General features: G+C 35.2%; 1 protein-coding gene across 4 annotated transcripts in view; it reads right to left on the bottom strand.

Moving 5' to 3' along the window:
• The window catches only part of LOC109634781 (protein Dok-7-like), a 70,134-nt gene that overhangs the window by 26,304 nt on the left and 16,395 nt on the right, over nt 1-27,435 (bottom strand). Inside the window, exons 8-12 of one of the 4 annotated variants that reach the window (XM_069518571.1) lie at nt 25,706-25,754; nt 24,951-25,553; nt 23,614-23,702; nt 23,046-23,112; nt 21,871-22,417 (exon numbers count right to left, since the gene is read on the bottom strand). In XM_069518571.1, the coding sequence (XP_069374672.1) occupies nt 22,251-22,417; nt 23,046-23,112; nt 23,614-23,702; nt 24,951-25,553; nt 25,706-25,754 (975 nt within the window). In that variant the 3' untranslated portion in view covers nt 21,871-22,250. Of the gene's footprint in view, nt 1-21,870; nt 22,418-23,045; nt 23,113-23,613; nt 23,703-24,950; nt 25,554-25,705; nt 25,755-27,435 lie in introns of those variants that run through there. The other 3 variants (XM_069518569.1, XM_069518570.1, XM_069518572.1) reach the window with 3 other exon arrangements.

Below are 27,435 nucleotides of genomic sequence, written 5' to 3'. Positions count from 1 at the left end.
ACTAACCTATGACTTTTTCAGGGGTTTCTGGACGACACACTAACCTATGACTTTTTTATCATATTTTGGACGACATACTAACCTATGACTTCTTTATCATGTTTTGGATGATATACTAACCTATGACATTTTCATCACATTTTGGACGACATACTAACCTATGACTTTTTTAGGGGTTTCTGGATGACATACTAACCTATGACTTTTTCTTATCATATTATGGATGACATACTAACCTATGACTTTTTTATCATATTTTGGACGACATACTAACCTATGACTTTTTCAGGGGTTTCTGGACGACATACTACCCTATGACTTTTTTATCATATTTTGGACGACATACTAACCTATGACTTCTTTATCATGTTTTGGACGATATACTAACCTATGACATTTTCATCACATTTTGGACGACATACTAACCTATGACTTTTTTATCATATTTTGGACGACATAGTTACTATGATTTTTTCAGGGGTTTCTGGACGACATACTAACCTATGACTTTTTTATCATATTTTGGACGACATACTAACCTATGACTTTTTTAGGGGTTTCTGAACGACATACTAACCTATGACTTTTTTAGGGGTTTCTGGACGACATACTAACCTATGACTTTTTTAGGGGTTTCTGGACGACATACTAACCTATGACTTTTTTATCACATTTTGGGCGACATACTAACCTATGACTTTTTTAGGGGTTTCTGGACGACATACTAACCTATGACTTTTTAATCATATTTTGGACGACATAGTAACCTATGACTTTTTTATCATATTTTGGACGACATACTAACCTATGACTTTTTTATCATATTTTGGACGACATACTAACCTATGACTTTTTCAGGGGTTTCTGGACGACACACTAACCTATGACTTTTTTAGGGGTTTCTGGACGACATACTAACCTATGACTTTTTTATCATATTTTGGACGACATACTAACCTATGACTTCTTTATCATGTTTTGGACGATATACTAACCTATGACATTTTCATCACATTTTGGACGACATACTAACCTATGACTTTTTTATCATATTTTGGACGACATAGTTACTATGATTTTTTCAGGGGTTTCTGGACGACATACTAACCTATGACTTTTTTATCACATTTTGGACGACATACTAACCTATGACTTTTTTATCACATTTTGGACGACATACTAACCTATGACTTTTTTAGGGGTTTCTGGATGACATACTAACCTATGACTTTTTCTTATCATATTATGGATGACATACTAACCTATGACTTTTTTATCATATTTTGGACGACATACTAACCTATGACTTTTTCAGGGGTTTCTGGATGACATACTAACCTATGACTTTTTTATCATATTTTGGACGACATACTAACCTATGACTTCTTTATCATGTTTTGGACGATATACTAACCTATGACATTTTCATCACATTTTGGACGACATACTAACCTATGACTTTTTTAGGGGTTTCTGGATGACATACTAACCTATGACTTTTTTAAAGGTTTCTGGACGACATACTAACCTATGACTTTTTTATCACATTTTGGACGACATACTAACCTATGACTTTTTTAAAGGTTTCTGGACGACATACTAACCTATGACTTTTTTATCAAATTTTGGACGACATACTAACCTATGACTTTTTTAGGTGTTTCTGAACGACATACTAACCTATGACTTTTTTAGGGGTTTCTGGACGACATACTAACCTATGACTTTTTTAGGGGTTTCTGGACGACATACTAACCTATGACTTTTTTATCACATTTTGGACGACATACTAACCTATGACTTTTTTAGGGGTTTCTGGACGACATACTAACCTATGACATTTTCATCACATTTTGGACGACATACTAACCTATGACTTTTTCTTATCATATTTTGGACGACATACTAACCTATGACTTTTTCAGGGGTTTCTGGACGACATACTAACCTATGACTTTTTTATCATATTTTGGACGACATACTAACCTATGACTTCTTTATCATGTTTTGGACGATATACTAACCTATGACTTTTTTAGGGGATTCTGTACGACATACTAACCTATGACTTTTTCATCACATTTTGGACGACATACTAACCTATGACTTTTTAAAGGTTTTTGGACGACATACTAACCTATGACTTTTTCATCACATTTTGGACGACATACTAACCTATGACTTTTTTAAAGGTTTCTGGATGACATACTAACCTATGACTTTTTCTTATCATATTATGGACGACATCCTAACCTATGACTTTTTTAGGGGTTTCTGGACGACATACTAACCTATGACTTTTTTAGGGGATTCTGTACGACATACTAACCTATGACTTTTTCATCACATTTTGGACGACATACTAACCTATGACTTTTTAAAGGTTTTTGGACGACATACTAACCTATGACTTTTTCATCACATTTTGGACGACATACTAACCTATGACTTTTTTAAAGGTTTCTGGATGACATACTAACCTATGACTTTTTCTTATCATATTATGGACGACATCCTAACCTATGACTTTTTTAGGGGTTTCTGGACGACATACTAACCTATGACTTTTTTAGGGGTTTCTGGACGACATACTAACCTATGACTTTTTTATCACATTTTGGACGACATACTAACCTATGACTTTTTTATCATATTTTGGACGACATACTAACCTATGACTTTTTCAGGGGTTTCTGGACGACACACTAACCTATGACTTTTTTATCATATTTTGGATGACATACTAACCTATGACTTCTTTATCATGTTTTGGATGATATACTAACCTATGACATTTTCATCACATTTTGGACGACATACTAACCTATGACTTTTTTAGGGGTTTCTGGATGACATACTAACCTATGACTTTTTCTTATCATATTATGGATGACATACTAACCTATGACTTTTTTATCATATTTTGGACGACATACTAACCTATGACTTTTTCAGGGGTTTCTGGACGACATACTACCCTATGACTTTTTTATCATATTTTGGACGACATACTAACCTATGACTTCTTTATCATGTTTTGGACGATATACTAACCTATGACATTTTCATCACATTTTGGACGACATACTAACCTATGACTTTTTTATCATATTTTGGACGACATAGTTACTATGATTTTTTCAGGGGTTTCTGGACGACATACTAACCTATGACTTTTTTATCATATTTTGGACGACATACTAACCTATGACTTTTTTAGGGGTTTCTGAACGACATACTAACCTATGACTTTTTTAGGGGTTTCTGGACGACATACTAACCTATGACTTTTTTAGGGGTTTCTGGACGACATACTAACCTATGACTTTTTTATCACATTTTGGGCGACATACTAACCTATGACTTTTTTAGGGGTATCTGGACGACATACTAACCTATGACTTTTTAATCATATTTTGGACGACATAGTAACCTATGACTTTTTTATCATATTTTGGACGACATACTAACCTATGACTTTTTTATCATATTTTGGACGACATACTAACCTATGACTTTTTCAGGGGTTTCTGGACGACACACTAACCTATGACTTTTTTAGGGGTTTCTGGACGACATACTAACCTATGACTTTTTTATCATATTTTGGACGACATACTAACCTATGACTTCTTTATCATGTTTTGGACGATATACTAACCTATGACATTTTCATCACATTTTGGACGACATACTAACCTATGCCTTTTTTATCATATTTTGGACGACATAGTTACTATGATTTTTTCAGGGGTTTCTGGACGACATACTAACCTATGACTTTTTTATCACATTTTGGACGACATACTAACCTATGACTTTTTTATCACATTTTGGACGACATACTAACCTATGACTTTTTTAGGGGTTTCTGGATGACATACTAACCTATGACTTTTTCTTATCATATTATGGATGACATACTAACCTATGACTTTTTTATCATATTTTGGACGACATACTAACCTATGACTTTTTCAGGGGTTTCTGGATGACATACTAACCTATGACTTTTTTATCATATTTTGGACGACATACTAACCTATGACTTCTTTATCATGTTTTGGACGATATACTAACCTATGACATTTTTATCACATTTTGGACGACATACTAACCTATGACTTTTTTAGGGGTTTCTGGATGACATACTAACCTATGACTTTTTTAAAGGTTTCTGGACGACATACTAACCTATGACTTTTTTATCACATTTTGGACGACATACTAACCTATGACTTTTTTAAAGGTTTCTGGACGACATACTAACCTATGACTTTTTTATCAAATTTTGGACGACATACTAACCTATGACTTTTTAATCATATTTTGGACGACATACTTACCTATGACTTTTTTAGGTGTTTCTGGACGACATACTAACCTATGACTTTTTTATCACATTTTGGACGACATACTAACCTATGACTTTTTTAGGTGTTTCTGAACGACATACTAACCTATGACTTTTTTAGGGGTTTCTGGACGACATACTAACCTATGACTTTTTTAGGGGTTTCTGGACGACATACTAACCTATGACTTTTTTATCACATTTTGGACGACATACTAACCTATGACTTTTTTAGGGGTTTCTGGACGACATACTAACCTATGACATTTTCATCACATTTTGGACGACATACTAACCTATGACTTTTTCTTATCATATTTTGGACGACATACTAACCTATGACTTTTTCAGGGGTTTCTGGACGACATACTAACCTATGACTTTTTTATCATATTTTGGACGACATACTAACCTATGACTTCTTTATCATGTTTTGGACGATATACTAACCTATGACTTTTTTAGGGGATTCTGTACGACATACTAACCTATGACTTTTTCATCACATTTTGGACGACATACTAACCTATGACTTTTTAAAGGTTTTTGGACGACATACTAACCTATGACTTTTTCATCACATTTTGGACGACATACTAACCTATGACTTTTTTAAAGGTTTCTGGATGACATACTAACCTATGACTTTTTCTTATCATATTATGGACGACATCCTAACCTATGACTTTTTTAGGGGTTTCTGGACGACATACTAACCTATGACTTTTTTAGGGGATTCTGTACGACATACTAACCTATGACTTTTTCATCACATTTTGGACGACATACTAACCTATGACTTTTTAAAGGTTTTTGGACGACATACTAACCTATGACTTTTTCATCACATTTTGGACGACATACTAACCTATGACTTTTTTAAAGGTTTCTGGATGACATACTAACCTATGACTTTTTCTTATCATATTATGGACGACAACCTAACCTATGACTTTTTTAGGGGTTTCTGGACGACATACTAACCTATGACTTTTTTAGGGGTTTCTGGACGACATACTAACCTATGACTTTTTTATCACATTTTGGACGACATACTAACCTATGACTTTTTTATCATATTTTGGACGACATACTAACCTATGACTTTTTCAGGGGTTTCTGGACGACACACTAACCTATGACTTTTTTATCATATTTTGGACGACATACTAACCTATGACTTCTTTATCATGTTTTGGACGATATACTAACCTATGACATTTTCATCACATTTTGGACGACATACTAACCTATGACTTTTTTAGGGGTTTCTGGATGACACACTAACCTATGACTTTTTCTTATCATATTATGGATGACATACTAACCTACGACTTTTTTAGGGGTTTCTCGACGACATACTAACCTACGACTTTTTTAGGGGTTTCTGGACGACATACTAACCTATGACTTTTTTATTATATTTTGGACGACATACTAACCTATGACTTTTTTATCAGTTTTTAGACGACATACTAACCTATGACTTTTTTAGAGGTTTCTGGGCGACATACTAACCTATGACTTTTTTATCACATTTTGGACGACATACTAACCTATGACTTTTTTTTTACCATATTCTGGACGACATACTAACCTATGACTTTTTTAAAGGTTTCTGGACGACATACTAACCTATGACTTTTTTAAAGGTTTCTGGACGACATACTAACCTATGACTTTTTTATCACATTTTGGACGACATACTAACCTATGACTTTTTAATCATATTTTGGACGACATACTAACCTATGACTTTTTTATCACATTTTGGACGACATACTAACCTATGACTTTTTAATCATATTTTGGACGACATACTAACCTATGACTTTTTTAGGTGTTTCTGGACGACATACTAACCTATGACTTTTTTTTCCATATTCTGGACGACATACTAACCTATGACTTTTTTATCACATTTTGGACGACATACTAACCTATGACTTTTTTAGGGGTTTCTGTACGACATACTAACCTATGACTTTTTCATCACATTTTGGACGACATACTAACCTATGACTTTTTTAGGGGTTTCTGGACGACATACTAACCTATGACTTTTTTAGGGGTTTCTGGACGACATACTAACCTATGACTTTTTCATCACATTTTGGACGACATACTAACCTATGACTTTTTTATCACATTTTGGACGACATACTAACCTATGACTTTTTTAGGGGTTTCTGGACGACATACTAACCTATGACTTTTTAATCATATTTTGGACGACATACTAACCTATGACTTTTTTAGAGGTTTCTGGACGACATACTAACCTATGACTTTTTTATTACATTTTTATCATCATATCTTTGATTCGATGCTGCACTGACTTTTGTATGTGATCTTGGCTGCTTATGAATAAAGTTTGATCCATGAAAGTGTCTCATTGCATATTTGTGTGAAATTTTACCATAATTAATGTATGAATTTTGAAGTCATGGTTAAAAATTTATTGATGGAGTTCACAAAGATGTATAATGTGAAAAAAAATCATTTTCTTATTTGATTTTGAATGACATACTAACTTATGGCTTTTTTTTATCAGTTTTTAGACGACATACTAACCTATGACTTTTTTAGGTGTTTCTGGACGACATACTAACCTATGACTTTTTTAGAGATTTCTGGACGCCTATGACTTTTTGTCACATTTTGGATGACACACTAACCTATGACTTTTTAATCATATTTCGGACGACATACTAAGCTATGACTTTTTTAGGGGTTTCTGGACGACATACTAACCTATGACTTTTTTTTTTACCATATTCTGGACGACATACTAACCTATGACTTTTTTAGGTGTTTCTGGACGACATACTAACCTATGACTTTTTTATCACATTTTGGACGACATACTAACCTATGACTTTTTTAGAGGTTTCTGGACGACATGCTAACCTATGACTTTTTTTAATCATACTTTGGACGACATGCTAACCTATGACTTTTTTAGGTGTTTCTGGACGACATACTGACCTGTGACTTTTTTATCACATTTTGGACGACATACCAACCTATGACTTTTTTATCATATTTTGGACGACATACTAACCTATGACTTTTTTAGGGGTTTCTGGACGACATACTAACCTATGACTTTTTTATCATATTTTGGACGACATACTAACCTATGACTTTTTTTTATCATATTTTGGACGACATACTAACCTATGACTTTTCAATCATATTTTGGACGACATACTAACCTACGACTTTTTTATTACATTTTTGTCATCATATCTTTGATTCGATGCTGCACTGACTTTTGTATGTGATCTTGGATGCTTATGAATAAAGTTTGATCCATGAAAGTGTCTCATTGCATATTTGTGTGAAATTTTACCATAATTAATGTATGAATTTTGAAGTCATGGTTAAAAATTTATTGATGGAGTTCACAAAGATGTATAATGTGAAAAAAAATCATTTTCTTATTTGATTTTGAATGACATACTAACCTATGACTTTTTTTTATCAGTTTTTAGACGACATACTAACCTTTGACTTTTTTTTATCAGTTTTTAGACGACATACTAACCTTTGACTTTTTAATCATATTTTGGACGACATACTAACCTATGACTTTTTTAGGTGTTTCTGGACGACATACTAACTTATGACTTTTTTATCATATTTTGGACGACATACTAACCTATGACTTTTTTATCACATTTTGGACGACATACTAACCTATGACTTCTTTATCATGTTTTGGACGATATACTAACCTATGACATTTTCATCACATTTTGGACGACATACTAACCTATGACTTTTTTAGGTGTTTCTGAACGACATACTAACCTATGACTTTTTTAGGGGTTTCTGGACGACATACTAACCTATGACTTTTTTATCACATTTTGGACGACATACTAACCTATGACTTTTTTAGGGGTTTCTGGACGACATACTAACCTATGACTTTTTTAGGGGTTTCTGGACGACATACTAACCTATGACTTTTTTATCACATTTTGGACGACATACTAACCTATGACTTTTTTAGGTGTTTCTGAACGACATACTAACCTATGACTTTTTTAGGGGTTTCTGGACGACATACTAACCTATGACTTTTTTATCACATTTTGGACGACATACTAACCTATGACTTTTTTATCATATTTTGGACGACATACTAACCTATGACTTTTTCAGGGGTTTCTGGACGACACACTAACCTATGACTTTTTTATCATATTTTGGACGACATACTAACCTATGACTTCTTTATCATGTTTTGGACGATATACTAACCTATGACATTTTCATCACATTTTGGACGACATACTAACCTATGACTTTTTTAGGGGTTTCTGGACGACATACTAACCTATGACTTTTTTATCATATTTTGGACGACATACTAACCTATGACTTTTTCAGGGGTTTCTGGACGACATACTAACCTATGACTTTTTTATCATATTTTGGACGACATACTAACCTATGACTTCTTTATCGTGTTTTGGACGACATACTGACCTATGACATTTCCATCACATTTTGGACGACATACTAACCTATGACTTTTTAATCATATTTTGGACGACATACTAACCTATGACTTTTTTATCACATTTTGGACGACATACTAACCTATGACTTTTTCATCACATTTTGGACGACATACTAACCTATGACTTTTTTAGGGGTTTCTGGATGACATACTAACCTATGAGTTTTTTTTATCATATTATGGATGACATACTAACCTATGACTTTTTTAGGTGTTTCTGAACGACATACTAACCTATGACTTTTTTAGGGGTTTCTGGACGACATACTAACCTATGACTTTTTTATCACATTTTGGACGACATACTAACCTATGACTTTTTTTTTTTACCATATTCTGGACGACATACTAACCTGTGACTTTTTTATTACATTTTTATCATCATATCTTTGATTCGATGCTGCACTGACTTTTGTATGTGATCTTGGATGCTTATGAATAAAGTTTGATTCATGAATGTGTCTCATTGCATATTTGTGTGAAATTTTACCATAATTAATGTATGAATTTTGAAGTCATGGTTAAAAATGTATTGATGGAGTTCACAAAGATGTATAATGTGAAAAAAAATCATCTTATTTGATTTTGAATGACATACTAACTTATGACTTTTTTAGGGGTTTCTGGACTACATACTAACCTATGACTTTTTTATCACATTTTGGACGACATAGTAACCTATGACTTTTTTATCATATTTTGGACGACATACTAACCTATGACTTTTTAATCATATTTTGGACGACATACTAACCTATGACTTTTTAATCATATTTTGGACGACATACTAACCTATGACTTTTTTATCACATTTTGGACGACATACTAACCTATGACTTTTTTAGGTGTTTCTGGACGACATACTAACCTATGACTTTTTCATCACATTTTGGACGACATACTAACCTATGACTTTTTTATCATATTTTGGACGACATACTAACCTATGACTTTTTTAGGGGTTTCTGGACGACATACTAACCTATGACTTTTTTATCATATTTTGGACGACATACTAACCTATGACTTTTTTTTATCATATTTTGGACGACATACTAACCTATGACTTTTCAATCATATTTTGGACGACATACTAACCTACGACTTTTTTATTACATTTTTGTCATCATATCTTTGATTCGATGCTGCACTGACTTTTGTATGTGATCTTGGATGCTTATGAATAAAGTTTGATCCATGAAAGTGTCTCATTGCATATTTGTGTGAAATTTTACCATAATTAATGTATGAATTTTGAAGTCATGGTTAAAAATTTATTGATGGAGTTCACAAAGATGTATAATGTGAAAAAAAATCATTTTCTTATTTGATTTTGAATGACATACTAACCTATGACTTTTTTTTATCAGTTTTTAGACGACATACTAACCTTTGACTTTTTTTTATCAGTTTTTAGACGACATACTAACCTTTGACTTTTTAATCATATTTTGGACGACATACTAACCTATGACTTTTTTAGGTGTTTCTGGACGACATACTAACTTATGACTTTTTTATCATATTTTGGACGACATACTAACCTATGACTTTTTTATCACATTTTGGACGACATACTAACCTATGACTTCTTTATCATGTTTTGGACGATATACTAACCTATGACATTTTCATCACATTTTGGACGACATACTAACCTATGACTTTTTTAGGGGTTTCTGGATGACATACTAACCTATGACTTTTTCTTATCATATTATGGATGACATACTAACCTATGACTTTTTTATCACATTTTGGACGACATACTAACCTATGACTTTTTTAGGTGTTTCTGAACGACATACTAACCTATGACTTTTTTAGGGGTTTCTGGACGACATACTAACCTATGACTTTTTTAGGGGTTTCTGGACGACATACTAACCTATGACTTTTTTATCACATTTTGGACGACATACTAACCTATGACTTTTTTAGGGGTTTCTGGACGACATACTAACCTATGACATTTTCATCACATTTTGGACGACATACTAACCTATGACTTTTTCTTATCATATTATGGATGACATACTAACCTATGACTTTTTTATCATATTTTGGACGACATACTAACCTATGACTTTTTCAGGGGTTTCTGGACGACATACTAACCTATGACTTTTTTATCATATTTTGGACGACATACTAACCTATGACTTTTTTAGGGGTTTCTGTACGACATACTAACCTATGACTTTTTCATCACATTTTGGACGACATACTAACCTATGACTTTTTTAAAGGTTTTTGGACGACATACTAACCTATGACTTTTTCATCACATTTTGGACGACATACTAACCTATGACTTTTTTAAAGGTTTCTGGATGACATACTAACCTATGACTTTTTCTTATCATATAATGGACGACATACTAACCTATGACTTTTTTAGGGGTTTCTGGACGACATACTAACCTATGACTTTTTTAGGGGTTTCTGGACGACATACTAACCTATGACTTTTTTATCACATTTTGGACGACATACTAACCTATGACTTTTTTAGGTGTTTCTGAACGACATACTAACCTATGACTTTTTTAGGGGTTTCTGGACGACATACTAACCTATGACTTTTTTAGGGGTTTCTGGACGACATACTAACCTATGACTTTTTTATCACATTTTGGACGACATACTAACCTATGACTTTTTTATCATATTTTGGACGACATACTAACCTATGACTTTTTCAGGGGTTTCTGGACGACACACTAACCTATTACTTTTTTATCATATTTTGGACGACATACTAACCTATGACTTCTTTATCATGTTTTGGACGATATACTAACCTATGACATTTTCATCACATTTTGGACGACATACTAACCTATGACTTTTTTAGGGGTTTCTGGACGACATACTAACCTATGACTTTTTTATCATATTTTGGACGACATACTAACCTATGACTTTTTCAGGGGTTTCTGGACGACATACTAACCTATGACTTCTTTATCGTGTTTTGGACGACATACTGACCTATGACATTTCCATCACATTTTGGACGACATACTAACCTATGACTTTTTAATCATATTTTGGACGACATACTAACCTATGACTTTTTTATCACATTTTGGACGACATACTAACCTATGACTTTTTCATCACATTTTGGACGACATACTAACCTATGACTTTTTTAGGGGTTTCTGGATGACATACTAACCTATGAGTTTTTTTTATCATATTATGGATGACATACTAACCTATGACTTTTTTAGGTGTTTCTGAACGACATACTAACCTATGACTTTTTTAGGGGTTTCTGGACGACATACTAACCTATGACTTTTTTATCACATTTTGGACGACATACTAACCTATGACTTTTTTTTTTTACCATATTCTGGACGACATACTAACCTGTGACTTTTTTATTACATTTTTATCATCATATCTTTGATTCGATGCTGCACTGACTTTTGTATGTGATCTTGGATGCTTATGAATAAAGTTTGATTCATGAATGTGTCTCATTGCATATTTGTGTGAAATTTTACCATAATTAATGTATGAATTTTGAAGTCATGGTTAAAAATGTATTGATGGAGTTCACAAAGATGTATAATGTGAAAAAAAATCATCTTATTTGATTTTGAATGACATACTAACTTATGACTTTTTTAGGGGTTTCTGGACGACATACTAACCTATGACTTTTTTATCATATTTTGGACGACATACTAACCTATGACTTTTTAATCATATTTTGGACGACATACTAACCTATGACTTTTTAATCATATTTTGGACGACATACTAACCTATGACTTTTTTATCACATTTTGGACGACATACTAACCTATGACTTTTTTATCATATTTTGGACGACATACTAACCTATGACTTTTTTAGGTGTTTCTGGACGACATACTAACCTATGACTTTTTCATCACATTTTGGACGACATACTAACCTATGACTTTTTTAAAGGTTTTTGGATGACATACTAACCTATGACTTTTTTAGGGGTTTCTGGACGACATACTAACCTATGACTTTTTTATCATATTTTGGACGACATACTAACCTATGACTTTTTCATCACATTTTGGACGACATACTAACCTATGACTTTTTTATCATATTTTGGACGACATACTAACCTATGACTTTTTTAGGTGTTTCTGGACGACATACTAACCTATGACTTTTTCATCACATTTTGGACGACATACTAACCTATGACTTTTTTAAAGGTTTTTGGACGACATACTAACCTATGACTTTTTTAGGTGTTTCTGAACGACATACTAACCTATGACTTTTTTAGGGGTTTCTGGACGACATACTAACCTATGACTTTTTTAGGGGTTTCTGGACGACATACTAACCTATGACTTTTTTATCACATTTTGGACGACATACTAACCTATGACTTTTTTATCATATTTTGGACGACATACTAACCTATGACTTTTTCAGGGGTTTCTGGACGACACACTAACCTATGACTTTTTTATCATATTTTGGACGACATACTAACCTATGACTTCTTTATCATGTTTTGGACGATATACTAACCTATGACATTTTCATCACATTTTGGACGACATACTAACCTATGACTTTTTTAGGGGTTTCTGGACGACATACTAACCTATGACTTTTTTATCATATTTTGGACGACATACTAACCTATGACTTTTTCAGGGGTTTCTGGACGACATACTAACCTATGACTTTTTTATCATATTTTGGACGACATACTAACCTATGACTTCTTTATCGTGTTTTGGACGACATACTGACCTATGACATTTCCATCACATTTTGGACGACATACTAACCTATGACTTTTTAATCATATTTTGGACGACATACTAACCTATGACTTTTTTATCACATTTTGGACGACATACTAACCTATGACTTTTTCATCACATTTTGGACGACATACTAACCTATGACTTTTTTAGGGGTTTCTGGATGACATACTAACCTATGAGTTTTTTTTATCATATTATGGATGACATACTAACCTATGACTTTTTTAGGTGTTTCTGAACGACATACTAACCTATGACTTTTTTAGGGGTTTCTGGACGACATACTAACCTATGACTTTTTTATCACATTTTGGACGACATACTAACCTATGACTTTTTTTTACCATATTCTGGACGACATACTAACCTATGACTTTTTTATTACATTTTTATCATCATATCTTTGATTCGATGCTGCACTGACTTTTGTATGTGATCTTGGATGCTTATGAATAAAGTTTGATTCATGAATGTGTCTCATTGCATATTTGTGTGAAATTTTACCATAATTAATGTATGAATTTTGAAGTCATGGTTAAAAATGTATTGATGGAGTTCACAAAGATGTATAATGTGAAAAAAAATCATCTTATTTGATTTTGAATGACATACTAACTTATGACTTTTTTAGGGGTTTCTGGACGACATACTAACCTATGACTTTTTTATCACATTTTGGACGACATAGTAACCTATGACTTTTTTATCATATTTTGGACGACATACTAACCTATGACTTTTTAATCATATTTTGGACGACATACTAACCTATGACTTTTTAATCATATTTTGGACGACATACTAACCTATGACTTTTTTATCACATTTTGGACGACATACTAACCTATGACTTTTTTAGGTGTTTCTGGACGACATACTAACCTATGACTTTTTCATCACATTTTGGACGACATACTAACCTATGACTTTTTTAAAGGTTTTTGGATGACATACTAACCTATGACTTTTTTAGGGGTTTCTGGACGACATACTAACCTATGACTTTTTTATCATATTTTGGACGACATACTAACCTATGACTTTTTCATCACATTTTGGACGACATACTAACCTATGACTTTTTTATCATATTTTGGACGACATAGTTACTATGACTTTTTTATCATATTTTGGACGACATACTAACCTATGACTTTTTTAGGTGTTTCTGGACGACATACTAACCTATGACTTTTTCATCACATTTTGGACGACATACTAACCTATGACTTTTTTAAAGGTTTTTGGATGACATACTAACCTATGACTTTTTCTTATCATATTATGGACGACATACTAACCTATGACTTCTTGATCATGTTTTGGACGACATACTAACCTATGACTTTTTTAGGGGTTTCTGGACGACATAGTAACCTATGACTTTTCAATCATATTTTGGACGACATACTAACCTATGACTTTTTTTAAATAATATTTTGGATGACATACTAACCTGTGACTTTTTTTTTATCACATTTTGGACGACATACTAACCTTTGACTTTTTTATCATATTTTAGACGACATATTAACCTATGACTTTTTAGGTGTTTCTGGACGACATACTAACCTATGACTTTTTTAGGTGTTTCTGGACGACATAGTAACCTATGACTTTTTTTAATCATACTTTGGACGACATACTAACCTATGACTTTATTAAGGGGTTTCTGGACGACATACTAACCTATGACTTTTTTTTTTACCATATTCTGGACGACATACTAACCTATGACTTTTTTTTAATCATATTTTGGACGACATACTAACCTATGACTTTTTTATCATATTTTGGACGACATACTAACCTATGACTTTTTTAGGTGTTTCTGGACGACATACTAACCTATGACTTTATTACGGGGTTTGTGGACGACATACTAACCTATGACTTTTTTTTTTACCATATTCTGGACGACATACTAACCTATGCCTTTTTTTTAATCATATTTTGGACGACATACTAACCTATGACCTTTTTATCATATTTTGGACGACATACTAACCCATGACTTTTTTAGGTGTTTCTGGACGACATACTAACCTATGACTTTTTCTATCACATTTTGGACGACATACTAACCTATGACTTTTTAAAATCATATTCTGGATGACATACTAACCTACGACTTTTTTATTACATTTTTATCATCATATTTTTGATTCGATGCTGCACTGACTTTTGTATGTGATCTTGGATGCTTATGAATAAAGTTTGATTCATGAATGTGTCTCATTGCATATTTGTGTGAAATTTAACCATAATAATGTATGATTTTGAACAATTTAAAGTAAAAATCACTGCAATCTGAAAGAAGTAAATGTTAAAAATTCCTCCTTTGTGTTATTTTGGATGCCATCTAATATATATACTTTGACATCTTTATTGTATTTGAAATTACTTCTTATTATATATTGTTATATTTGGACAACAAACCGAGGAATATTTCATGGTACATAATGGCATTCAAAATAAAGAAATAAACATCTTACTAGAGTATAGTGTGAAAAAAACATCATAGCATAATACTGCATTGAAAATATGATGTAAACGTCATGGTTTAGTACTGTGTTGAAAATTTGATAAAAACATAATATAGCACTGAATCGGAAATATGATATAAACATAGTATGGAATGGAGTTGACATTATTTATTTTTAAAAATGCATAGTATTTCTAGGAGAGCAGCTCTTTTCTTTGAAACATTTGTTTGTCATGATGACCTTAATTAAAATATAATGAAGAACGAAACAATAAGGCTCTCGTCATTATAACCTTAATCAAAGCTGGCTGAGCAACTCTTGAGGCTCATATGTTAATTAGAGTCATTCAAATACACACAGCAGACATCGGCAGTAACACTGGAACACTGCGTATCCCACGGAATTGCCCCAGAGGCTAATTATGTATAATTAGCCGATCGGCCCCAGAGATAAATTATGAGATACATCATAGTCATTTTGTGCTGCGGGGCATTAACACACTAACTTATTGCACTTTTAATTAATCCATAGAGTTATTTGATTCATGCTGCTGTAACCTGTGAGCAGAGCTCCGTTTCCATTATGCATTGTTACAACATTCTGGAGAGTTTACTGACCCAAAGTAATGTTAAGTTCTTCAGCAAAAATCCTGGTTTAATAAACACAAGTTATTTTTATGTCTCTGCCCCGGCGCCAGTCAGTGGTCGGAGACATCATGTTTTCTTATTGTCCCTCCAAATCTTGTGAACATAATATCTCCGGAACGCCTTGAGGGAATTCTCCTTTCCTGACCCCGATGGAAAACCCCACAAGGTCAAGGAAAGATGTAAAGGAGAAGCCATAAGGAATTAGGAAAGGAGAAGAAAATCAAACTCCTCTTACATTTGGTGTTTTCTAAACCAACTTTATTTACAACAGAAGATACATACAGACTGTACGCTACAGTGATGAACTCTGAGCGGCAAAATTTACTTTTCAACCACACCCCTTCAGGGAATCTCTTCAAATTTGGTATCAACAAACATTTGGACTCAAAGATGAAATGATAAGGTTTCAGGGCTCTAATGTCAAAGTCACAGTGACCTCATATTCTTGTGCACTTGCTATATAAGGAAAACGGAATTTAATTTAATCTGGTGCAAACATTCACTTGAAATTGGGGATGAATTGGTTAGAATTTGGAGGTCAGAGGTCAAATATGTCCATTCAGACTCACATTGTAAGTGATTCGGTTTGTGTGGTCAACAGAGGCTTCACTAAACATGATATCTCAAGTCTGCGTTATAGGAATTTCTCCAAATTTTGACAATTGGACTGATTAGATCTCAGTGGTCAAAAATGAAATGTATGTTAAAATGAAACTGCACTGGTGGACAACCACATGGAAGTAATTCTTTATATATTTGCTTGAATTTATTTTTAAAAGTAGCGTATTCAAAATTTAAAAAAAGGGCTTCCATTCCTCCACCACAAACTCTAGTTCCTGTTCAAAATCTGTAAAACGATTATAAGAGCTTAAACATTAGTGCAGAATGTAATAAAATCAGTCAGATTTAACAGTAAACTAATGCTAAAAACAACTCAGACGTTGACACTGATCCAACAGTGCAATCAGAAGAAAACGGTGTCAAGTACAACTAACAGAAAAAATGTTGCCTTCTACCATCGCTCTTCCTGTCAAACACAAAAATTATAGCTCCACTGGTGCCTGCAGTGAATTTGCTGTGTAATTTATATGCCTTGATAAATGGTTTCCAGTGACAACAGGAAGTCCCGGTCGGCTTCACCTGTCATAAAGCTAAAAGGCAGCTGAGATAAAGAGGCACAGTGGAGTTCACCGCTTGCAGCGTAAAAGCTGTTTGGCTCAATATCGTATTGATGCAGGATGAAATATGTTTGAGCTTTATCACGCATCTTCCCATGTGGTTTATGTGTGTATGCCTCAGCAAAGATATCTACAAGCTTCAATAACAAGGGAAAGTACACTCGAGGATATCTAGGAAATACATATAATGTGAATTCTTCTGTGACTAATGAAAAGACATGAGAAGATAAACTCCATATCTGCAGAGCAGCGATACGAGTGTTTATTAGTGATGTGACAAATAAATGAACACACTCTTTGTACGGATTAAAGAAACTAGATTCAAGATCAAAACCAGTTTGGAACAGATATTCAATATTAAGGTGCAGTGAGATTAAACCCGCTCGTTTGGACTTTCACCAACATTACACCCACTGTGCAGTTTTCTTTGCTTCAAATTGACATGCAGGTCTGATATAACAGCAATGAGCTCCTTTAATGACCCTTTTGCTTCCCATTCAGCTTCATCTCTAAGTTTATGAATATACAAACTAAAACCCGACATAATCTCATTCGATTTTTTAGGAATAATTAAATATTGATACATTCAAAAACCCATCACAAGTTCACATCTATGGAAGACTGAGTGGATTCATGTCAAGCAGTGTTCTATTCAATACAGTCGATTAATTTAAACAGACCGTTTGAGGTAGTTTGCCTTGTGACCCTGCAGAGGGCGCTCTGAAACGTCCCTCTCAGGTTGACCTATAGTCTGAAACACCGACCTCTGCAGCTACTAATAACATGTTACAAAAATGGAAAGCAGCAAGCAAAGCCATCCTGAGTGGCCAATAACACCAAAGTATTCTGGGTAAATGGCAAAGTAAATTCGAACAACAAAGACTCACGAGCAACCTTGAGACAACAACCTCGTCCATCCACCTACTGTTCAGCACCCTCCGCTTAACACAACATTGTAAAAATGCCACCACAGATGAGATGGCGTGCAAGGATGTGCACGCTTTCAAGCTCATTCGAAGGGATTGCATGTCATTTCAAATTTGGCCCATTTTGATTTATGGTTAGAAGTGACGGCCCCACACTGTGCGTGAGCATGAGGTTCTCCTGTCGAGGTCCAGCACAACCTGACGTTCACAATAACAATGAATAAACAGAGCAAATAAACAGAGCTGTGTTGAAGTGCTTGGTCAGCGCTTTAACCGAGGTATTGACGGTTGGAGATTAAAGAGAATATCTAGATCATAATAAAAAATATTTTTCTTTAACGATCTCAACAGCAAAGAGAAAGAAGTTCAGCTGAAGACATTCACAGTTTAAAAACACTGATGAGTTCAACTCTAATAGACAACGGTTATTTTACACCTCTACAGTTAATAAAAAGGACATTTATTCCTAATAGAAAAAAACAAATGCCAAAATCATATTGTAAAACTATAACACAGCATAAAACACTTTATAGCCTGGATGCATCTTTGCAGCTGCAGCCCGTACGTGCAGATGTTCAACATTTGGGGACAAAAGATTTCTTCTGCTCTTGCCTCTTGATAAACAGCAGCAGTGGGCATTACCCTCAGGAGCAGGAACCCTGGGGGACGCACAATCAGCGAGAAGCCATTAGACGCCCGCCGAGTCTCGGTGGGTGCAGTCCTAACAATGTCAGAGACCTGATGCGTAATAGATCCGCCAGCCCCAGCTGAAGCGTGGGGTTTTATAATGGCTGCCATCACAATGGTGGGCTCTACGCACAGCTCCAAGGCTTTCAATAATATACTCTGCGAAGCCTCCAGGGGGGCGTTAGTGGCCGAGCTTTGTGACCCAGACATCAACAAAGTCAACTGCTTTATAAAGGGAAACATGGGTCTAACGGCAGCTGTGTCTTCAGGGTAAGAGACCTGCTCCAGCCTGTTTTCCACCTGTGTTACTGCAGCAGGCAAAGATTGTATGCAGCGGAGGTGAAAACACGTCTGAATGAAGCTCAAAATACCAACATTTCACACACGCATCACTTCTGCAACATATTTACTTTGCAACGTCAAAACTAAATGTTCTTTAAACTGTCAAATATCTTTTAGTAAAAGTAAAACCAAAAGGCCAAAAATTCCTTCCCAGTCACAACTGCCAACAAGAACTTCACAATCCCATCCTCTGTACAAGAGACCAGACCTACCAGCAGGAGTCATTGTTGTAAAGGCCAAAGTTGTAATCCTTCACTGGCTTCCCATTTGCAAGTTTGTAAAAATCCACAACAAAGCAAGAGGCAGGGTCTGAACTGAACCACCTCAGTGCAACAACCGAAATGTTTGACAGAAGAAGATAAAATAGATTTTGAAGACAAAACCGTTTTGGCCCAATACAGATTTGAGTAGAAACAGAAATTTTGTGTTCAACAAAACAAGTAAGGGAACTACCAGAATGAACCAAGGAGGCTTGAAACTCCAAACTATTCCTCACCTACTTCAAGACGTATATTAAACTGTCTTTACATAGATCCCAATTAGAATTACTGTGCATTCACACGCTCCTCGGAGTGTCATTGTTTTCAGTGCGTTTGTTTTACGAAGTCGCAATTTTGAAAAAACATGGACGCTATAAACAAAATGTGTTGTATATTTATGTGTTAAGATAACACAAACACACCTTTTTACAATATTTGCATGAAAACAAAGAGCAAAGAAAAAGTATTAAGTGTGTAAGGCATACAAATCATTTAAAATCAATATTAATTAATTAATCATAAAAACAACGTCTGTGTTGTTACAAAGTATTGGCTACAAACATTTGACAGGATCACATTATCTACTATTTTGACCTGATTGTAAAATTGTGTTGATTGGTTTTTAACTGATGACGCCAAAAACTTGTGCACCAAAATATTCGCCTTTCTTTCCGAAGTTGCTGTTCCGGCTTGAGGTGGCGTTAACGAAAATTACCTAAATTATTCCGACAACACGTGAATGCACAGTTAAACATCTTGCAAGGAATGAATCTGAAACACCACAGGTACTGTTTCCAAAAGAATCTTCTTGCCTACACATCATTCTGAGCTGCAAACACTAGTTTATGAAATCAGGAGTTATGTGAAGAAATATTATAATGTGAAAACACAATTTCAGCTTTAGGTGCAATCACGCCTGCATCTCACAACTCTGAATCACTGGACTTGGCCGCCTCGTGCACGTCTCCATCCATTAACGGCCTGCTGAGGCGAGGTGATGGGAGAGATGACATGGGAGCCGTGATGAGCGTGCAGCTACATGAACTTGACTGATGGGTTTGGTGCCACATTGTGACAGCTGCTGGGACTTTGTCGAGCAGGTGTGCATTAGACTGAGGGCATGTTTCTGGGTGTGCGATGCTTAAGTGGCCAAACGTCCCCTGACAACTGTCCTCTCACCTCACATCAGCGCAGGTATCCCGCTACGCGCCATTGCGCGCTCTGTTCCGTCACATCAGTGTTTTATTGGCTCTTATGTAACTCAGGTTTATGGAATGGATGTCCACTCCACTGCGAGTGCTGTTGGACGCACTGAAGAGGAGACGTGGCTAAATCGAGCACTTTATTCTGATTCATGATTTGTGCATGTGATCCATCTTTTCAAATGTCACCTTCCTTTGATGGGCTCTTTGAATTCAAATAACAGCAGTACAAGGCAGCAGCTGTCTTCTTTATAACATATATCATATAATACACTACATAGACCGAACAACACATCATTCTTTTTTAAAGTATTTCTGATATTAAAGAACTGAAAAATTATTCCACCTGTTGCACATCTAATAAAACCTGATTTCTAGGTAGTGACCTTTTCTTCACCATAAAAAACCCAATGCCTGAAGCATCTCCTTGCTTGAAAGAATGCATATAAACACAGCTATGTAATATTTTGACTAGAATGGCCTCATTCATACACATACCCCCACCAAGGCCATTAAAAACTAGTTATATCCACTGGATCCACACTTTTATTTGGATCTGCATCAAATTGTACACACTCAAACATATCAGTCCCCTAAACATGCCTGATTCTTTTCATTAATATTCATGAATTAATCTGAGAAATCAAGAAACATTTAAAAGAAATGTTAAAGAAAGACAAATAGTCAAAGAAACTAGAATTACTGCACTGCGGTTGAATGCCTCAACCAACCAGTGCAGCTTCTGTGTACATATATTTCTACATACTTGTTTTCATATAAAGGTCACTGTAACTTTTACCTTTAACAACTGAAACACAGTAACATGAGGCCATTGTGACCTTGACCTTTACAGGCACCAAAATCGAATCAGTTCATCATTGAGTATAGGTGAATATTTGTACCAAATTTGAGGAAATTCCGTCAAGGCACTGACTGTCGCTGGCGCAGAGGCAGAAAAACACTGGTCCAAACCAAAGGTTGTTCCTTCATGCATCAACACAGGATTTACACCTTCTATAGAAAAGATGGATCAGGAGCCGAGAGCACAGACATGCAGGGGAAGTCAGAAAGACAAACTAATGTTCTGCAAACATAAAAATATGGAATTAATCATTACTCTTAACCTTTGAAACTTTTAAAGTGTTAATAGACACACTGCTTTCAGCTTAGTTCTACAACAAACATGGCTCTGTTCACATACACTAAACCTCATTTTAACTGTACCTCACACAGAACATATGTAGCTCTGTCTACATGTATACGCAGCCACTTCATGGAAATAACTTCCTGTCAACGTCACAGTCCATTAACCTGGATAAAGTCAAGTAAACATATCGTGTGTGGGTATGTTCCTTCTTCAATCTGCTATTTAACAAGCCTCATTTTATTTATTCCTTCATATCAGTTCATAAACAAAGGGTGATGTGTTTGTTTCAAGTGTATGAGCCATCAACTTCTAATTCTGTAAATGCCTCTTGTTTATTCTATGACGCCTCCAGAGCACTTTACAATCTAAAATGGTCCATTGAGTAGAAAATGGAATCCATTTGTGCTGCTACAGACGATCTGCACATTCTGACCTGATTGTTCAATAAACTTAAAACGTCTTTATTACGTTGTTTAATGTTATGACGTCACTCACCGTCTGTCTCTTGATGGGACCTCTGCTGACCACAGCTGCCCATTAACTCGTACTTCTTTTCCTCTGCCTGAAACACACACACAGTAAAGCACTGTTGATTTGCAGTGAGTGCATTTGTTACATAAGACACATGATGAGGAATTTCTCCTTGACAGTTCAGAGGACACGTCAGGAGTATTTATAGACAGACGCTGATATTCAGGATTTAGTCAGAGCTCAGGGATAAACCTTGCACTTAGAAACAAGAAATACTTCATCAATGTGGAGAGACAGCCATGCAGCCATATTGTTTTCGCTGTGCTCACAAAGGGTTTCCTCAATGGGACCATGATCAAAATCACAGGAACGATGCATATTACTCCAATCACGCAATGCAAATTTTAAAATGACGTCATCCTGATGATTTATGATTATGTTACTGGTTGTTGACATTAATGTATTATCTGTGATATCAAACGCTTTACCCCAAAAACAATTTAACTGAACTCATAGCACATCGATTTACTCAGTCAAAATGTGTGAGCCGTTGATAGCACAAGGCGGATTAGAGAGTTTTGAATTGGCGTACCTCGGAGTTCCTCTCTGGCGCCCGGTTCTCCATAATCGCATAAGCAGGATCAGCTCGGCATCTCTCCTCTCTGCTATTAAGCCTTTTGTCTGGTGGGAGAGAAAAATACAGTGCGTTTTAAATATGAAAAATGCTGAAAACATTTTGTTGTGGTTTTCAAATCCATTTTGTAAATCAAAGCAAAGTGCTCTCTGGGTATAGATACAGAGATTCCTGCTGGAAGCGTATTGATCATGGTTAATGTCAAACATCAGTTTTCATGTGGCATACAACATGCTGCAGAGAGTCACCTGACCTAAGTACTATAATCTGACCAACACTGATAGTTTTATAACCGAAAAAGTCTTTATATGATGAATGAAATCATCAGCATTGACTTTATAATTGAAAAATTATCTCAGATATTGTGGCATTAACATTATAAACCAACTGATGGTGGATTTTATAATGACACACTGAGGAAATTAGAAAATTAAGACTACTGACTCATGGTTGTTAGCATCTGCCGACCAATCAAATTACAGGAAATAAGGTCACAACCCCTCGTTTCTGCATAATGACGCTGAGTAATGGCTCAACTTTCAGAAGATCAATATAAAGAATGTTTATAATATTAAATGATTAAAAAAAGAGAATGAAAGCAGTCAAACATGATTCACTATTAATTCATTCAACATCTCTTTTTAAGATAGATTTTTATATTATTAAAATGCTAGATCACTTATAAGCCATTAATAAAAACTTCAGCTGTGATTAATGTGGTAATGATGGTGTTATAAATCCATAAAACACTTAAGAAGTTGTAAATAAATTGATTTGTTATGATCTTCTGCAGGTAACTTGTCATAAAGGTGTAATTAATCAAAGAGAATTTAAACAACCATCAAACCAGAAGTTATTTATTATTATAGTTAATCCTTAGTATATGAGTTATTAATCATTAATAAAATCATTAGTTGTGACTTATAAACCCTTTATAACAGGGGCTTTATTAGAAAGTGGCACCAAAGTTTGTTGTTCTGAAAAATATATCCACCATCAATCAGTCAGTTCATAATAAAGCCCATTTCATTAATCATTTCTGATTTTATAAACTTCAGAGTATCTTTGTTTTCAGATCCACCAAAGAGAAACACAACAAAAAGAAACCACAACAAGTAAACAAGCAGTTTATTAAAAAAAAGACAAGAAGAAAAGTGTGTTTTTATTGATGACAAAGAGCAGAAAGAATCAAAAAGAAGAGACTCTTCAAGAGGAGCCAAGAGGAAATGGACGCCACAGGAATCGTAGACGCTTTGTTATGAGCTGAAGAGGAAACTGGTAAAGAGGCCTCTTACCTTCAGTGGCTACTGAGTGACCATTTATCTCTTCATAATGGCGGAGCCAGTCCACACTCCGTGATCCATCACTGCGACCTTGATGGAGCTGCGTCTCGTTACCACCCGCCTCATGTTGGAGGCTTCTCTTCGGGTGTGGACCTGATGGAGAGCTTTGGAACGTGGGAAGGTTCCTGAAGCGAATCATTTCAGCAGGTACGACTCGGGGAGGAGGGTGGCAGTGCTCCTTCTGACACTTCAGACAGTTTTCGTATATGACGTCTCGGCCGTCCTGCTGTGGATCTTGTACGCAGCTTCCACTTGTTGCTGTTTTTAGCTTGTTTTCAAAAGCAGGGCTCATTAATTCATACAAGTTCAGTCTAGTTTTCTCAATCTTTGCCTCCGGTCGCCGGTCCGTTCCTGGAAAGCCCAATAGATCCGCTAAGAGACTGGATAACTTCTCTCTCCCTTTATTTGGCAGTGGTGAATCCTCCTCGCTCATCATCCCGTGGAAGCTTCCAGAGCCAGAGGAGACGCAGAGCTTCTCCTGAACGGTCCTCACTGTAATGCCGTGTTCTGAGGCAGCGCTGGGTCTGCACGCTGATTTGTCAACACTTTGATCTGCTGGATTGAGAATATGATGTTCTGGAGGCAACAACTCTTCGGCACACTTTGATTTCTGTCCCAAATCATGTCACAGAGCTGCGGCTGCTCGTCCCAAACATGCAACACATCTGTTCATGCAACGTGCACACAATTAGTTGAGCTACACTTACCTGGTACGGCAGCTGTCACCGAACCACTCGCAGTAATGCACGGTGTCCCCTGTGGAATGATCAAGAAAATATACTTATTAGATTCTTCATGACAACTAGAGCCCTACTAATGTACAGGCCTTTCACAGATGCATCACATCAGCATTTGTTTGACAGTAACAAAACTTATTTCACACAGAAAACCTTGCAGAAAAGTTATTTTACATATCTTACATTAAAAAAAAAAAATATTTTCTATATAGTTGGTTGTATTTGTGTTTTCTTATAATAAGGATTCTGGTTAAATGGTTTTGTTTTTGTAACAAGGATTTGATAATGACATCCTGGATTCCATGACTGGATTAATATGAGGTTTTTTGTTTCAAACAGTAAACATCTGAGTCTGGTGTTTAAGTATGAGGCACTAAAGGAAAAAGCTGGTAATGATCCTTATTCATTGTAAAAAAATCCCATGAAAAGACACAAACGGTCTCGTCTGTATTTTCTGATATGTTTCGCAGCCGGAGGCCGACTTGTTCCTCCGAAGATATAAATCTTCAATAAATTGGTTGCAAATATGTAGCTTATGCAATTAATTCCCTTAAACACATGTGCACTGAAGAGCACAGATGAATACAACTGGAATAAATCATGCATTTGTTGGAGCCTGTTGTGGTTTAATACACATTTGCTGATCTAGTGAGAATTCACAGCAGATTCATAATAAACCTTTGGGCCAATATTCATTGTGCTGACGGAACACACCATCCAGAGCAGTGATGTGGCTCACTGATGTGCTTTAATAGTTCTTGAACAATGAAGCTTCGTTTCATAGGAATAACACATCAGGCTTTGGCTACACAGCTTTTACTTATTATCTGGACTTTTAATAAGAACATATAAATAACTGTCAACTTTATACTTCAGTCATGACACATGCGAAACTAAGCAGTTCACTCTGGTGGCCTTTTTAATTTCTCTGAATGTCCTGTACACCGCTGTCATGTGACCACATCCATTATTTATATTCCAGTGTTCTGCTTTGTTTGTCGATTGATGACAATTATAGGTTAATCAATTAAGATAAAAAAAACGTCATGCATTTATAATTACATTTTAAAATGTATTTATGGTTTAATATTTATAGTTTTGAAGTTTTCTTTAACTATGAGCCATTAAAATCCCACATAGGTGGTTTGTGTTGCTCAGGGTGAGATGTTCCCTCCCACACTGATCCCGTCTGATCCATCAGCTCCTCGAGTTTAATTCAGTTCACTTAGAACCGACAGAGGAGCAAAGAACAGATACTGCAGAAAGGCACTAAAATGAAGTTTACATGATTAAATAGATGCACCACCAGCAGATGGAGCCGGAGATGTCACAGTAAGTTTTCAGTAGAGTGACATGAAAAGATCTGGGTGTTTAAATGACTAAAACTTGAAAATCTATAAACTATTTTCAAAAGCATACCAAACCGTTACGACACCTTAACCTTACAGGATGTTTCTCAAAATCTTAAGACCACCCCTGTTCTATACCACAATCTCATTTATCTTTCAATACATTTACTTATTGCAACTATAAGACAAGACGATGAAAGCAACAGAAGAGAGCAGAAGCAGTTAGTTGATTAGTGATTGTCAGAATTAATGTGCAGCTATTTAAATAATAAATTAATCATTCTCGTTATTCAAGAAGAATCTTGAACTTTTGAGAACTCTATGATTATATACGTGACAGAGATTGTAGTA

Source organism: Paralichthys olivaceus, chromosome 22, assembly GCF_024713975.1.
Source record: "Paralichthys olivaceus isolate ysfri-2021 chromosome 22, ASM2471397v2, whole genome shotgun sequence".
In the NCBI taxonomy this organism is placed as follows: domain Eukaryota; kingdom Metazoa; phylum Chordata; class Actinopteri; order Pleuronectiformes; family Paralichthyidae; genus Paralichthys; species Paralichthys olivaceus.
This window is presented reverse-complemented; position numbering and strand designations above follow the sequence as displayed.